The sequence below is a fragment of the Miniopterus natalensis genome, chromosome X, assembly GCF_054644295.1.
Source record: "Miniopterus natalensis isolate mMinNat1 chromosome X, mMinNat1.hap1, whole genome shotgun sequence".
Lineage (NCBI taxonomy): Eukaryota > Metazoa > Chordata > Mammalia > Chiroptera > Miniopteridae > Miniopterus > Miniopterus natalensis.
The window spans coordinates 58,430,590-58,447,927 of NC_142103.1; the positions used below are offsets into that span (position 1 = coordinate 58,430,590).

The window sequence follows — 17,338 nt, forward strand, 5'->3', positions numbered from 1 at the left end:
TTTTAAATGGGCAAAAGACTTGAATGGATACTTCGAAAAAGAAGATATCTTAGACAGTAAGTACATGAAAAGGGGCTCAACACTGTCATCTTGGAAATGCAAATTAAAACCATGATGAGATGCCATCTGAAACCCACTAGAATTTCTAAGACAATATTTTTTTTTTATGGTGTGATAAACTGAAACTCTCATACATGATTGGGGTATAAAATGGTACAAACCATGTTAGAGAACTGTTAGGCACTTTCTTATAAAGTTGAGCATACATCTACCTCTTGCACTCGAAAACGTGTGTTAACAAAAAGACCTGTACACGAATGCTCAGGGCAGCCTTATTCAAATAGCTAAAAAGAGAAAATAACCCAGATTTCCATTAACAGGAGAATGGAAGAATAATAGCAGTATAATCATATAATAGAATACTACTCAGTAATACAAAGGAGTACATTATTAATCAGAGTGGAAACATGAACAAATCTCAAAACAATATTACGTTGAGCAAAATAAGACAGACACATTAAAAAAAATTATATGATTCCATTTATATGGAGTCTAAGAACATGTAAAATTAATCTATGGTGATAGGAGTCAGAAGCTAGTTGCTTAAGGTGGAATGTGGGAAGGGTGTATTGACTGGAAAGCAGCACAAGGGAACCTTCTTGGAGAGATGGAAATGTTTTATATTATGTCTTGGGTGGCAGTTACATGAGTAACTATAACTATCAAAACTCAACAAATTGATCATTTAAAATATGTGCATTTTATTGTATATAAATTTTACCTCGGGAAAAAACTACACAGGAAGAAACATACACATTAAGACATGAATAAAAAGAATAACAGCCCTAGTTGGTATTTCTAAGTGGTTAGAGCATTGGTCCGTGGACTGAAGGGTCCTGGGTTCAATTCCAGCCAAGGGCATGTACCTCGGTTGCAGGCTTGATCCCCGGCCCAGGTAGGGGCATGTGCGGGAGGCAACCAATCGATGTGTCTCTCTCACATCGATGTTTCTCTCTCTATTTCTCTCTCCCTTCCACTCTCTGAAAAGCAATGGAAAAAATATCCTCAGGTGAGAGAAAACAAACAAAAAGAATAACAAAGTTGAAAAATGAGACTGAGAAAAATCTATGTAACATATGTAAAAAGGAACTAATACCTAGAATATATAAACAACTCCTAAAGTCAATAAGAAAAATCCAAACCAAAAGAAAAAAAACAGTAAGTAAAGGGTATGAAAAGGCCAATTCACAGAAATGGAAAGCAAAATGGCCAATGACATGAGAAGATGCTCAATTTCACAAGTAATTGGGGAAAATAATAAGCTTTAAAAAAATAACAGGCAATGTTCAAGAAAGGGAAAAATAAAAAGGTCAATAATGTCCAATATTGTCAACAATACAAGGAAACATTCACATATATTGTAGATGGCCTGCATACTGGGACAGACATTTTAGAGGATAATATTTAGCAGTATTTAACATTTCAAATGTGTATACCCTTCAATCTAGCAATTTCTTTGCCAAGTATATAACCTAGAGAATACTCTTATGTGTATATCATGTACAAGGCTATTGATTGAGGCATCATTTTGCAACAGGCAGAAACTGGACAACCTAAATGTTAAGTAAAAGAGGAATAAATAAACAAGGTGGATTTGTATACTGTAAAATCCTATATAGCAGTTGTAACAATGAGGTAGACTTATATATGGATACAAAAATATTTCAAAGATATATTACTAAGAGATAAAAGCAAGTTTAAAAACAATATATATAGTATAATAGTATTTATATTTAAAAACAATAGGGAGACACCAATAAAAAAATGTGCAGAAAAAAATCTTGAATACTATCCACTAGGCAGGTGAAAGTGGTTGGATTGGGTGGTAAATCAAGGGTAATTTTATCTTCATCTGTATTGCTTATGTTTTCATATTAGAAATTTATTTATGTATTACTTGTGTAATAAAGTGAAATAAATTAAGCAATGCCAAAATTATAAAGGGCATATATATATTACTATATGTATATATACACACATGCATAGAAAAATATCTGGTGATGATACAAATCAAAGTTGACAGTCATGGTTAAACAAGAGCCCAGCTAAAAATTTAAAAGATTCAGGGAATGAAGTGTCCACAGAAGGCCTTTAAAATCTCTAATATAGCCCAGCTGGGCGTGGCTCAGCAGTTGAGTGTCGGCCTAGGATCCAGGAGATGGCAGTTTGATTCCCAGTCAGGGCACATGCCCGGGTTGTGGGCTCAATACCCAGTAGGGGGTGTGCAGGAGGCAGCCGATCAATGACAACTCTCTCATCATTGACGTTTCTATCTCTCTCTCCCTCTCCCTTGCTCTCTCTGAAATCAATAAAGATATATTTAAAACAAAACCCAAAAACTCTGATATATTTCTGGAGCTCTAGAAAGCTGTGTACATGCTCAGGAAAGACCTAAAAAAGTCAGGAAAAACCTAAAAAGCCCTCCTCTTGTACCTCTGGCTGACTTTGAGGCTCTGCTCAAGAAGTGAAGACTAACAGTTGTAGAGTCCAAGCACTGAAGGCAAATCCCAACACATACATAGAGCCCTAGGCAAATGCTGGAAGAGTTACAGGTTCTGGGCATTTAAGGAAATCTGAGAACAGTCATTAACTCAATTGAACAGATACTTCTGACCTCAAACTACAGGTAATGACAAAATTAGTCGAGGAAAGTCACAAAACATACAAAAACAACAAGTTAGGTTTATCCTAGGAATACAAGCTTGGTTTAACATTCAAAAGCCAATTAATGCAACGTCAGATACCAAGAGAATAAAGAACAAAAATAACATGATCACATCAATAGATGATGAAAAAGCATTTGACAAATTCATGATAAAAACACTCAACAAACTATGTATAGAAAGGAATTTCTTCAACCTGGTAGGGGCATCTATAAAAAATTCACAGCTATCATAATACTTAATAGTAAAAGACTGACTGCTGTTCTCCTAAGATCAGGAACAAGACAATAACATCGACTCTCACCACTTCTATTCAACATTGCATTGGAGGTTCTAGCCAAGACAAGTAGGTAAGAAAAGGAAATAAAGCCATCCAGACCAGACAGGAAGAAGTAAAACTATTTGTGTTCACAGATGACATAACCTTATTATGTCAGAAATCCTAAAGAATTCATTTAAAAAACTATTAAACTAACAAGTTCAGCAAGTCTGCAAACACAAGGTCAATATGCAAAGCTCAAAAAACAATTTGAAAATGAAATTAAAACAATTCCACTTACAACAGCAATAAAATGAATAGAATATTTAAAGAAGTATAAAACTTACACCCTGAAAAAAATATTATTGAAAGATATTAAACAAGACCTAAATACATGGAGAGACATCTGATGTTCATGGATCAAAAGACTTAATGCACGATGACAATACTTCCTAAATTGATCTATAGATTCGACAAAATCCATATGAACAACCCAGCAGACTTCTTTGCAGAAAATGACAAGTTGATCCTAACATTCATATGGAAATGCAAAGGACCCAAAATAGCCAAAACAACCTTGAAAAAGAACAAAGTTGAAGCACTCACACTTCCCGATTTCAAAACTTACTACAAATCTACAGAAATAAAGACAGTATAGTACATAAGGATAGACATATAGATCAATGGAATAGAACTGAGAGTCCAATTGCTTCTTGACAAGGATGCCAAAACAATTATATGGGGAAAGAACAGTCTTTCAACAAATGATGGTGGGATAACTGAATATCTACATGCAAAAGATCGAAGTTTGGACTACCACTTCATACCATGTACAAAAATTAACTCAAAATTAATCAAAGACCTAACTCTAACATCTAAAACTATAAAACTCTTAAGAGAAAACAGTTGTAAATCTTTGTGTCCTTGGATTAGGCAATGGTTTTTTATATGACACCAAATGTGTCAGCAACAAGAGAAAAAAATAGATGAATAAACTTCATCAAAATTTAAAAATGTGTGCTTCAAAGAACACAATCAATAAAGTAAGAAAACAACCCAAAAAAATGGGAGAAAACATTTGCAAAGCACATATCTGATAAGAGGCTATTATTCAGAATATATAAAGAACAAACACAATTCAACAATAAAAAAATAAATAACCCAAACAAAAATGTGCAAAAGATCTGAAGGAACATTTTTCCAAAGAAGAAACACAAATTACTGATAAGCACATGAAACATCATTAGCCATAAGGGAAATGCAAACCAAAACCACAATGAGATATCACTGCACAGCTACTACGATGGCTGTAATTAAAGACATAGTAACACAACAACCCAAAATCTAAGGGACACAGTGAAAACAGTTCTGAGAGGGAAGTTCATAGCACTACAGGCCTACCTCAAGAAGCAAGAAAAATCTCAAATAAACAATCTAACCCTACACCTAAAAGAACTAGAAAAAGAAAAACAAGAAAAGCTCAGAGTAAGCAAAAGGAAAATAATAAAGATCAGAGAGGAAATAAATTAGAGTCTAAAAAACAATACAAAAAAATCAATAAAATCAAGAGCTGGTTCTTTGGAAAGATAAACAAGATTGATGAACCTTTAGCCAGACTCATCAAGAAACAAAGAGAAAGAGGACCCAAATAAATAAAATCAGAAATGAAAGAGACAAAGTAACAACTGACATTACAGAAATAAAAAGGATTGTAAGAAGATACTATGAACAACTATATGCCAACAAATTGGACAGCCTAGGTAAAATGGACAAATTCCTAGAAACATACAATCTTCCAAAACTGAATCAGGAAGAATCAGAAAAGCTGAATAGGCCAATAACAACTAATGAAATTGAAGCAGTAATCAATAAACTCCCGTATACAAAAGACCTGGATTGAATGGCTTAACAGGAGAATTTTACCAGACAATGAAAGAACGAATACCTATCCACCTCAAACTATTCCAAAAAAATTCAAGGAGGGAAGACTTCTAAACTCTTTTCATGTGGCCAGCATTATCCTAATTACAAAGCCAGATAGACACTACAAAGAAAGAGAATTATAGGCCAATATCCCTGATGAACATAGATGCTAAAATCCTCAACAAAATATTAGCAAGCCAGATCCAGCAATACATTAAAAGGCTGGTGCAACACCCACAAATCAATACATATGATACATCACATCAAATGAAAGATGAAAATCACATGATCATATCAATAGATGCAGAAAAAGCATTCGACAAAATCCAACACCCATTTGTGATAAAAATTCTCAGCAAGGTGGGAATAGTGGGATCATACCCCAACATAACAAAGGCCATATATGAAAAACCTACAGCCAGTATCATACTCAATGGGCAAAAACTAAGTGTTTCCCTTAAGATCAGAAACAAGACAGAGATGTCCACTTTCAACACTCTTGTTCAACATAATGCCATAAGTCCTAGCCACAACAATGAGACAAGAAGAAATAAAGGGCATCCAAGTTACATGGCCAGGAGTGAGTCAGCAGTTGAGCATCGACTTTTGATCCAGGAGATGGTGGTTCGATTCCCAGTCAGGGCACATGCCTGGGTTGTGGGCTCGATCCTCAGTCAAGGGCATGCAGGAGGCAGTTGATCAATGACAATTCTCACATCATTGATGTTTCTTTCTCTCTCTCACCTTCTCTCTTCCTCTCTCTGAAATCAATGAAGATATATTTAAAAAAAAGAAGACATCCAAGATGTAAAGGAGGAAGTAAAACTGTCATTATTCACAGATGACATGATATTATACATAGAAAACTCCACCAAAAAACTACTAGGTCTAATAAATAAGTTCAGCAAAGTAGCATGATACAAAATTAATATCTAAAATTGGTGGCATTTTTATATACCAATAATAAACTCTCAGAAAGAGAAACGAAGAAAATAATTTCATTTATTATTGCAACAAAAAATATAAGGTACCTAGGAATAAACTTAACTGAGGAGGTAAAAGACCTACACTGGGAAAACTATAGGACACTGAAGAAAGAAATAGAGGAAGATGCAAACAAGTGGAAGCATATACCATGTTTATGGATTGGAAAAATTGACATCATTATAATGTCCATACTACCCAAACCAATCTACAGATTCAGTGCAGTCTCCATTAAAATACCAATGGCATATTTCATAGATCTAGAACAAATATTCCAAAGATTTACATGGAACGAAAAAGACCTTGAATAGCCTCATCAATCTTGACAAAGAACAAAGTTGGAGGGATCACAATACCAGATAGAAAACTATACTATAAAGCTACTGTAATCAAAACAGCCCAGTACTAGCACAAGAACAGGCATATAGACCAATGGAACAGAACATAGAGCCCAGAAATCAACCCAGGACTTTATGGTCAATTAATATTTGATACAGGAGCCAAGAGCACACAATGGAGAAAAAAATAGTCTCTTCAATAAATGGTGTTGGGAAAATTGGACAGGTACATGCAAAAAAATGCAACTAGACCACCAACTTACACAATACACAAGAATAAACTCAAAATGAGTAAGACTTAAATGTAAGTCACAAAATCATAAAAACTCTAGAAGAAAACATAGGCAGTAAAATCTCAGATATCTCTGAGAGCAATATTTTTGATGATATGTCCAAGGGCAAAGGAAACACAGGAAAAAATAAACAAACGGGACTACATCAAACTAAAAAGCTTCTGCACAGTAAAAGAAACCATCAACAAAGTGAAAAGGGAACTCACTATATGGGAGAACATATTCGCCAATGATTCATCTGATAAGGGGTTAATTTCCAAAATAATTAAAGAACCTATACAACTCAACACCAGGAAGACAAACGATACAATTAAAAATGGGCAAAGGACCTGAAATAGATACTTCTCCAAAGAGGACATACAGATGGTCAATAGACACACGAAAAAACGCTTCAGGTCACTAACCAGACAGATGCAAATTAAAACTACAATGAGGTATCACCTCACAACTATCAGAATGGCTACTATCAATAAATCAACAAAGAACAAATGCTGGCGAAGATGTGGAGAAAAAGGAACCCTGGTGCACTACTAGTGGGAATGCAGACTGGTGTAGCCATGGTGGAAAACAGTATGGAGTTTCCACAAAAAATTAAAAATGGAACTGCCTTTTGACCTAGTAACCCCACTTCTGGGTATATATCCTAAGAATCCTGAAACACCAATCAGAAAGAAAATATCCATCCCTATGTTCATAGCAGCATTATTTACAATAGCCAAGATCTGGAAACAGCCCAAGTGCCCATCATTAGATGAGTGGATAAAAAAGCTGTGGTACATTTACACAACGGAATACTACACAGCTGTAAAAAAGTAGGAACTCTTACAGTTTGTGACAGCATGGATGGACCTGGAAATTATTATATCAAGCGAAATAAGCCAGTCAGAGAAACTACCACATGATCTCACTTATATGGGGAACCTAATCAACAGAATAAATTGACAGACAAAATAGAACCAGAGGCTTGGATACATGAAACAGATTGACAAATGTCAGAGGGGAGGGGGATTGCGGGACTGGATAAAGGGAGGTGAAGGGAGTAGCTAAAGAACATATATGCAGCTTGGCCGGGCATGGCTCAGGGGCTGAGCATCAACCTAGAATCCAGGAGATCGCAGTTTGATTCCCAGTCAGGGCACATGCCCAGGTTGCCAGCTAGATCCCCAGTTGGGGGCGTGCAGGAGGCAGCCGATCAATGACGACTTTCTCATCATTGATGTTTCTATCTCTCTCTCCCTCTCCCTTCCTCTCCCTGAAATCAATAATATTAAAAAAAGAAAAAAAAAGAACATATATGCATAGCCCATGGATACAGACAACAGTGTGGTGAGGTCCAAGGGAGGGGGAACAGGGGCTGAGTGGAGGTGGGCAAAGGGGAGGAAAATGGGGGACATCTGTAATAGTGTCAATAATAGAATATTTAAATAAAAAAAGACAAAACTAAAAATATGGTGAAATTAGAATCCATATATATATGGATTGTTGTTGTTAATCCTCATCCGAAGATATTTTTTTCCCATTGAGTTTTAGAGAGTGGAAGTAAGGAAGGGAGGAGGAGGGACAGAGAGAAACATCGATGTGAGAGAGACACATCGACTGGTTGCATCCTGCATGTGCCCCAGGGATGGGGATTGAACCTGCAACCCTGGTATGTGCCCTTGACCAGGAAGAGAACACAAGACTCTTCAGTGTGTGGGCCAACGCTCTAACCACTGAGACACCCCGGCCAGGGCAGAAACCTTATATACTGCTGCTAAGAATGTAAATTGCTGTGAAAAAGTCTGGCAGTTCTTCAATAAGTTTAAACACTGAGTTACCATTATAACCCAGCAATTACACCCTTAGGTATATACCCAAGAGAAATGAAAACATACATGGACACAAAAACTTGTACATCAATGCTCAAAGCAGCATTATTCAATAACCAAAAGTGGAAATAACTCAAAATCAGTCAAGAAATTAATGGATAAAAAAAAGAAAAAAGAAATGAATGGATAAATAAAAACTTAATATATTCATGTAATAGAATATTGTTTGGTGAAACCAATATCATTCCAATAAATTGAATATAAATAAATGGGCAGATAGATAAAAAAAAGCAATGAGGTTCTGATACATGCTACAACATGGATGAACCTTGAAAGCATGTTAAGTGAAAGAAGCCACACACACAAAAGACCATATATTGCATGATTACACTTATATGAAATGTCCAGAATAGGCAAATCTTTAGAGACAGAAAGAAGATTAGTTATTGCCTGGGAGGGAGGGAGGAGGTGTTGGGGAGAAACGAAGTGACTGTGCTAATGGATGTGGATTTCTTTTTGCAGTGATAAAAATAGTCTAAAATTTGCTATGGTGATTGTTATACAACTTTGTGAATACAATAAAAATCGCTGAATTGTACACTTTAAAATGCTGAATTTTAATGTATAATAACTACATCTTAATTTTTTTAAAAAATTAAAGTTACCATATGACCCAGCTATTACACCCTAGGTACATACTTAAAGAGAAATTAAAATATTTGTGCACACAAGTACTTATACACAGATGTTAACAGAGCAACATTCAAAACAGCCAAATTAAATACAACTGATGGACAAACAAAATGTTGTATATCCATACTATGGAATATGATTCAGTGATAAAAGGGAATGAGGTACCAATACATGCTACAACATGGACGATCCTTGAAAACCTATGTTAACAGTGAGTGAGGGATCCCTTTTCTCCACATCCTTGCCAACACTTGTTTGTTAACTATTTGGTGGGACCATAAATTGGTTCAGCCACAAAAATGTTCCTAAAAAAATTAAAAACAGAACTATCATATGACCCAGCAATTCCACTTCTGACTATTTACCTGAAGAAATCCAAAACACTAATTCAAAAAGATATATGTATCTCCATGTTCAACGCAGTACAATTTATAATAGCCAATATATGGAAGCAACCCAACTGCCCATCAACAGAAGAATGGATAAAGATGTGCTGTATGTATTTACAACAGAATATTACTCAGCAATTAAAAGAATAAAATCTTGTCATTTGTGACAACATGGATGGACCTAGAGAGTGTTATGCTAAATGAAGTCAGTCAGACAAAGACAAATATCACATTACCATATGATTTCACTTATATATGGTATCTTAAAACAACAAAAACAACAAATAAGCAAAACAGAAAGAGACTCACCAATACAAAGGACAAACTGATGGTTGCCAGAGGAGAGGAGGGTAAGGGGGTGTTATGTTGAAAATGTAAAGGGGAATAAAAGGTACAAACCTTTAGTTATAAACAAATAAGTCACAGGGATGTAATATACAGCAAAGGGAATACAGTCAGTAGTATTGTAATAACTTTGTATGGTGATAGATGGTTACTAGATTTATCATGGTGATCACATTGTAAGGTATATAAATGTCCATCACTATATTGTACACTTGAAACTAATATAATACAGGGTTTACACTTGTGAGTACATGAAACAGCTTATTCTTGTATTATTATTTATTAATTATTGTATTATTTTTCATACAAACAACTGTAAACCTACTTTTGCCCCACCCTGTATTGCATGTCAGCTACACTTTGATAAAAAAATAAATTTATCACATGAAAAATCCTTTATAAAACAAACAAAAAACCTTAAGTGAAACAAGCCAGTCACAAAAGACCACATATTGCATGATTATATTTATATGAAATATAGGTTAGTGGTTGCCTAGAGCTAGAAAAGGGGTGAGAATAGGGAGTGACTGTTAATGGCTATTGAGTTTCTTTTGGGGAATGATGAAAATGTTCTAATATTAGATTGTGGTGGTGGTTGCACAACTCTGAATACGCTAAAATCTACTAAAGTGTACAGTTTAAATGGGTAAATTTTATGTAATGTGAATTATATCTCAATAAAGCCATTAAAAAATAACAGAACTGTACACCTAAAAAAAGAGAAAAGGGGCACAAGAACCTTTAAATAAGGTTAAATCACAAAGTGCAAACACAGAACCAAAAGGGCACTTTTAAATACATTCAGGACAAAAAGCTGAATAAGGAAGAAATAGGTCTCTGCCCTGTGCCAGCAGTATAATACTGATAAATGACAAAGAGGTAAAATTCCTCAATTACTATTTTTGCTTCAGTTCCCAAGTGAACTGAAGCCCAATATGAGTAAAGAGGTAGTGAGAACTCAACTACTTTAATAAGAATTCATATATCTTGGAACAGGTGCATTCTAGCCGAGGGAACTAAAAGTAGTTTATAAATAAATAAATAAATAAATAAATAAATAAATAAATAAATAAATAAATAAATAAATAAAGTAGTTTCAAATGAGAGTGTTGAAGCTATGTCAAGGGTCTTTGAGAAATCATGGAGAAAAGATGCTCCAGAAGGTTGGGCAGATGTAATTTCAACATTAAAAAAAAGGAGGTAAAAGTTAATTCCACAAATTACAGACCAGTAAATCTGATGTCTTCTAGATTATTACAGGGATGGCTTGCAAGAACCTAGAAATGGAAGAATAAGCACTAGAAGCCAACTTGAATTCACTAAGAAAAAGTCAATTTAGGCTAATTCTTATTTCTTTTTTGTATTGTTACTATGTTGGTGGCTATGAGAAATATGGTAGACACAGTATATCTGAACTTTAGCAAGGCATTTGATGAAATATTTTATGAGATCCTTAAGTACAAAATTGAGAAATAGAAACGGGTTAATTTTTGTTAGATAGATTAATAATGGCTTAAAAAACCATTCCCACAGCATGCAGATTACCAGGTCACTATCATGCTAAATGAAGTTTTCTAATAGCATACATCTAATAGCTCCTAATAGCCTTAGGAGCTTCACCATGTATATCCAACAACTTCAATGATGATATGGAAGCCATGCTGATGATGTTTATGTGACAACATCTGGGAAGAACAGTGAATACTTGAGGATATTGATATTAATCACAAGTAGTTGAGGATAAAACAAAACAAAACAAAAACTTGCCTGGACCAGATGAAATCAAACCAAGAGCCAGATCGAAATCTCATACCTAAATTAGAAAATGAGTGCAAGGGAAAGAAACAATTTTTCACTATTTCTGAAATCAGCCTCAAGCTTGAATTGTAGGTACTATTAGATTGTGACCTGAAATATCCCAGTCAAGATACCAATACCACGAATAGGAGTACTAGAAGTTTTTATCTACAACTGTGGCCTTAATTATTCTCACCCTCTTTTAGACGATCACCTTCAGCCTTGGTTTTCTTTTGTCTTTCTGATCCAGCAAGGTCTACAAGATGCAGCTTGGAGCGAAAGCTGCTACTCCTGTGATAATGACAGAAAGATACAAGTGAGAGTAGTACATAAGCTTGAGGATGGCTGAGTATCAAAGTTGACATGCCAGCTCTTCTTTTCTTTCAAGTCAGTCAAAATGACCCCACTGGTTACTAGTGCTCAGAGTACTGATGTCAGATATTTGTCAAATCAACTAAAGAAGCAACCTAATATACAACTTTAGTAGAACTAATGTTAAAAATCTTGACTCTTTAAATTGTAACTTACTTGTCACTTTTCTTTCTTTGTTCTACAGAGATTGTAAAGATGGCATGAGAACGGGATGACTGGGAGTTCATAGCTGTGGAGGCCACAGTCCTACAGTTGTTGCCCTGCTCCAAACAGAAAACAGTATCCTTGGCAACTAAAACAGTCTTCTCAGTGAGTCCCACAATCTAATTCAGAGAAAGAAAAAAATTCCCTTATGATTCATATTTCAAATACTTCATCAGAAATATAAGAATTGGTGTTTTAAAAAAATAATGCCTTGATGTTCCAATAGAACCTTAATAGAATAGTAGTGGTTTTAACTTGCAACTCTGATCATCGTGATCCCTGCATATCAAGGTCTCCAGTCTCCCCTAGGGGCTTCCAAAACAAAGGTGCTGGCCAAAACTAGAGCTAGAAAAGATGTTTAGATTTTAGGGTAGCAATGGATAGGTGCTTTCCAGGGAGTTCCAAGTGAAGGTAAGCTTTGACCTGATGGACAGCAAGTGCAACACAAACAGCTATGGTATTTCTCTTTGCTACTTTCTCTTCTGTGTGACCCTAGGCTCTTCCCTATACCTCTGATCTGTTTTAAACCTATTTTTCACTGGGGAGAAATTGCATGGCGTAGTTACCACTGATTAGGAAGCCAGAAAAACAGGGGCCTAGGCTTAGTACTATATCTAGCTATGATGAGTTTGTACAAGTTAAATCTCTTGGAGCCTCTGGAGATTGAACTAGAGAAAGTCCCTGCTAGCCCCAATATGCTGATTTTATTACTCCATAGCACCCAAATCTATACTGGTGCCCTAATTTCTAGTCTTTTATAATTGCCTGCTACTTACCCTTTGAAATCAGTAAGTTTTAAACCAAACTCATTTTCCTCCCACCAACACTGATTCGATCCACTACTTCTCCATTTCTATTAATATCTCTATTCTCAAAACCTCAGCTTCACCTTCAATTCCTCATTCCTCCATATCTCAACTCTAATGCACCAACTCTCAGTCATTCTTCTTTTGAATCCATTGCTTCCTTTTTCTTTCTACTTGCCTAGTCCAGGCCCATATTACTTCATGCCTGAAAAATAAGGCAGTTTCCCCAATTGGTCTTCCTCACCATAGTCTTTCTCCTTTTCAATCCATTTTTGTTTAGTCTTCCTAAAAATCCTGCTTCCTAAAATGTCACCAAACTACAAAGTCTTGTGCAAGGTAATGAGGATAACATCCAGGAGCTCACTCAGCTGGAGAGATAAGTACGGAAATAAAGAGTGGGTAAAAGCAGCCACAGCAAGCCTTCATTCAGAAGTATTAGAGTTTATACAGTGTTCACAGGGATAAAAACCAAGTTCTTTAATCTGGATTCATAATTTGACCCTAACCATATCTCCTATCACTTCCCAACCCATATCCCTGAATTCAGACTGACTGGTCCAGTCTTATTACCCCGAGGAGTATATTTTCTGCTTTCCTGCTTAAACTATTCCTCACCAGAAGAATGCCCTTACTCTTTTCTCTACTTATTTATATTCCATTTATCCCATCTGAAAAGTATTTATGAACTTGTCCTTACCAACCCCAATTTTAGTCAGAAATCTACACATTTTTTTATTGTAAATTTCACCTCAAATAATGCTTGGGATTTAATTCCTGCTTTAGCATGGAGCATAGAAAAGATCTTAGAATTCGGTCCAGAGCTGGCTTACTACCAACATTCTCTTTGGTGATAGCATGAATTTTGCTCAGGTTTCTTATTCCCAGTATCCAAACTTATCCCTTGTATTCCAAGCTTATCAGGCTTTCAAAATAGGTCTGATCCTTTAAACCCTGCTTTAGCTCTTGGATAACGGCTTAACAACTCACAAGAAAAAAACACACAAAATCAGAAGCACGAGCACCTGTCCCCTAGGCACCTCTACCCTAAACCTTCAATTTTCTGTGCAGGGAAGATGAAGGAGAGAAAGATGGGTAATATATTATTTACCAAGTTTTCCCAAGTCTGTGCTACCTATTCTCATCCATTTCCAGCCTCAGATTCTCCCACTCCTGAATACTCAAATTGGTGCTATACTCAAGCTCTGCCTGTTTTCAACACTGGCTTCTGAATTTGGTCCACTCCCAGGTACAAAACTCCCAACCTTGCCTCAAATTTTCTGTTCAGCTATAGCTCCACATCCTGCATCTATCCCATGTGACAGAAGCCTCTCAAATAAGTGATCTCTTTTTCCGATGGTACTTACGAATTTTTAAAAAGGTTATATTATTCAACTTTTTAATCTTAAGATATCATACTAGAGCCTGGCATAATGTCTATCCCAGTGTTATCCAACAGAATTTTCTGACCATGGATAAGTTCTGTATCTGTGCTGTCCAATACAGTAGCAACATGTAGCTACTGAGCCCTGATGTGTGGCTGGCGTAACTGAGGGACTAAATTTTAAATTTTATTCAATTTTAGTTCATTTAGGTTTAAATAGCCATTTATGACTAGTAGCTACCGTGCTGAACAGCCCAGCTTTAGAACTCTGTAAATAGTTAATAAATATTTAATTGATATTAGCATTACTTGAAAAGGTAACAGGAAGGTGATAATACATCCTTCCCATGTAGGAATTGTAGATTAACAAAGGGAATTAGGACCACACCAAATCTGAAAGATGTTAGTAGTCAATTAAAACTACAGTGGCAAATAAAAGGGATATGAATTTTAGTAGTGAGCAATAGTGAGCAACATTTTTAAATAATAATAACAACAACAACAAACACACCTTTATGCCTTCCTTAGGATCCTCTCGTATATTTATTTGAGAGGCTTTCTCACGAGATGAGCATAGAAGATCCAAGATTTCTTCATTGTAAATCTGGTATTGTTGAAAATAAAGTAGTAAAAACAAGACGTTATCAGCGGTAAACTCAGGGTGGTGGAATTGTAGATTATTTTTAAATTCTTTGTGACTTTCTGTATTAAAATATTTTTACAACAAACATTATATTTTTAATTAAGAAAAGGACTTTAACCCTATATACAAACATTTGGTACTTGCAAGAATGAATTCACATATTACTATAACAAAACTGAGACTGCTCTCTTAAGACAGTCTCTTAGGAATAGCAGACACAATGAAAAGTAACATGGGGGCCCAAATTCAGTTCTTTGATAGTGTCATAACAGTGTCACCTTCACCCATTTTGTTATACCCTAAGTAATGAGTCCTTAGTAGAGGGTGGAAGTGGGAAGCAAAAGGAAGAAGTGGCAACCGATATTTCAACCAGAACTTTTAAGTATTTAGAACAGTGTTCAGCACGTAGTAAGCACTATATTTGTTTGCTAATATTGCTGTTGCTATCATTTAACATACCAGGTATCTAAGTTATTTTTTCATTTGATTACCTTGGACAAAACTGGGTTAATGAAGATTCAAGAAGGTAATCTTGATGCTTAATTCCCCATCTTTCAACTCTATACCTCCTATACCTATTAAGATTCAACTTCGGGATGAAGTATTCACATACAATTTATAACTACATGCTTAAATCATATAAGTTTAATTATTGCTCCTTAAAAATAAGAAATCTTATCACTGTTAGTTTCCCAGAAGCCACAAATTCCCTAAACAGGTGTTTTTGGTATCACAAGGTTAGATATAACTAGTCAATCTACTTCTATACTGATAATACACTAGAATGAAAACACCTACAAGGGCAGGGACTTTTATCTCTTTTGTTCACTGTTATAGCCCAAATACCTAGAATAGGGACATAACATGGTAGGTACTCAATATCTGTTGAATAAACACACTCTGTCATCACCTATACAACTCAATATGTCACCCAATTTTTATAACATTCTTCATGAAGTAGCAGCATTATCACTTAAGCCCCAAAATAGTAAAAGGAAATCAAATATTTTTCTCCAGACTATAGGGAATCAATGATAGAGGCCAAACTGGAATTAAAAGAATTCCTATCATCTTTTCATGTGGCAATCCCAACTCCTCTAACAATCAGATTAAACAGACTATTCTGATAATGAAGAAAGAACTGGGTGGAAGCCAGATCCAACTGAGCCAGTAAGTTTTTTCTATCAATTTATTACAATGTAATTTACTAAAAATGAAATTTATTAATTTGAGTCATGCCAGGAAAAATCTGATTAGGAGTTATTTTTCTACCCAAAGATAAATTTAAACTCAGAAAAATTAAAGATAAATCATTTACCTCCAAGTATGATACTTTCAGAGTAAATTCGAAGTCACTCTTCTTATCAATTTCTTTGAAGAGCAGCTGTATTACCCTAGGAATGACCCCAACTGTTGGTTCATTCTCTTGCTCTGCAGTGTATGCACCTCCCATTGAATAGGTTTTTCCAGAGCCAGTCTGTCCATAAGCCAGGATGGTTGCATTGTATCCTGGCAAAAGAGAAGTCACATGCATAGTGGTACTCAAATATTTTCATCTAATCAATATACTCCATTTCCTTTAGCGATTACTTGCAACAAAATTGAGACCGCTCTCTTAAGGGACTCTTATGAATAGCAGACACAGAGAAAAGTTATATGGGTCTCATGAATTTGCACTGCTCCAAATAAGCAAAGAAGAAAAATACCAAACCCAGAATGTGTGGCCCTCTTGATAGCCCTTAAAAGATAGGAAGTAAAACACTTACAGATATGACTAAGATCATGAAGGTGGCCAAGTCATTGTCAAAGAACCATTCAGAGCTTTATAATTGTACGTTCTATCTATATGCCTTTTGTTGTGTTTTTGGTGTTTTTTTTTTTTTTGAAAGAATTTGTTTGTATAAATGAAGACCTTGATATTCTGAAAAATCATAAGATGTTAAGTTGAGATTTTCACTAATAGATTGCTAGGATTGCCTGGTATGGTATAGCATGGCATGACTATGGGCCAAGAGAATAACATTCCACAATCTTCTGCAATACTACAGATATGTGTATATAGTAATAACTGGGGAAACCAAGTATTTGGGGAGCCCAAATACTCAGGGCTCTGGGGTATTGGGAGTTCAGACTACAAGAGGGTGCTGTTGAACTGACTGAAAAATATTAGTTTGTATTTGCAGAGAAATGTTAACCAAATGCATATATATTGGAATCATTTTCTACATTATATTTCTTCTAGTTTCCCAAGTCAAAAACATGAAAGTAGAACTATAGTACTCTCACTAAGCTGTGAAGGTACATTCTGAGGAAGATGACCAGACAGTAAAGGCTTTGGAAACCATATTGTTTCAGGAATGGCTAAAGGAGGAATGGTTAA

The 17,338-nt window shown here is 35.4% G+C and overlaps 1 protein-coding gene across 2 annotated transcripts in view; it reads right to left on the minus strand.

The window, feature by feature from the left end:
- Nucleotides 1–17,338, minus strand: part of KIF4A (kinesin family member 4A) — a 126,680-nt gene that overhangs the window by 100,750 nt on the left and 8,592 nt on the right. For both annotated transcript variants that reach the window (XM_087813556.1, XM_087813555.1), the window contains exons 5-8: nucleotides 16,277–16,467; nucleotides 14,827–14,919; nucleotides 12,081–12,247; nucleotides 11,749–11,843 (exon numbers count right to left, since the gene is read on the minus strand). In XM_087813556.1, the coding sequence (XP_087669682.1) occupies nucleotides 11,749–11,843; nucleotides 12,081–12,247; nucleotides 14,827–14,919; nucleotides 16,277–16,467 (546 nt within the window). The remainder of the gene's footprint in view (nucleotides 1–11,748; nucleotides 11,844–12,080; nucleotides 12,248–14,826; nucleotides 14,920–16,276; nucleotides 16,468–17,338) is intronic.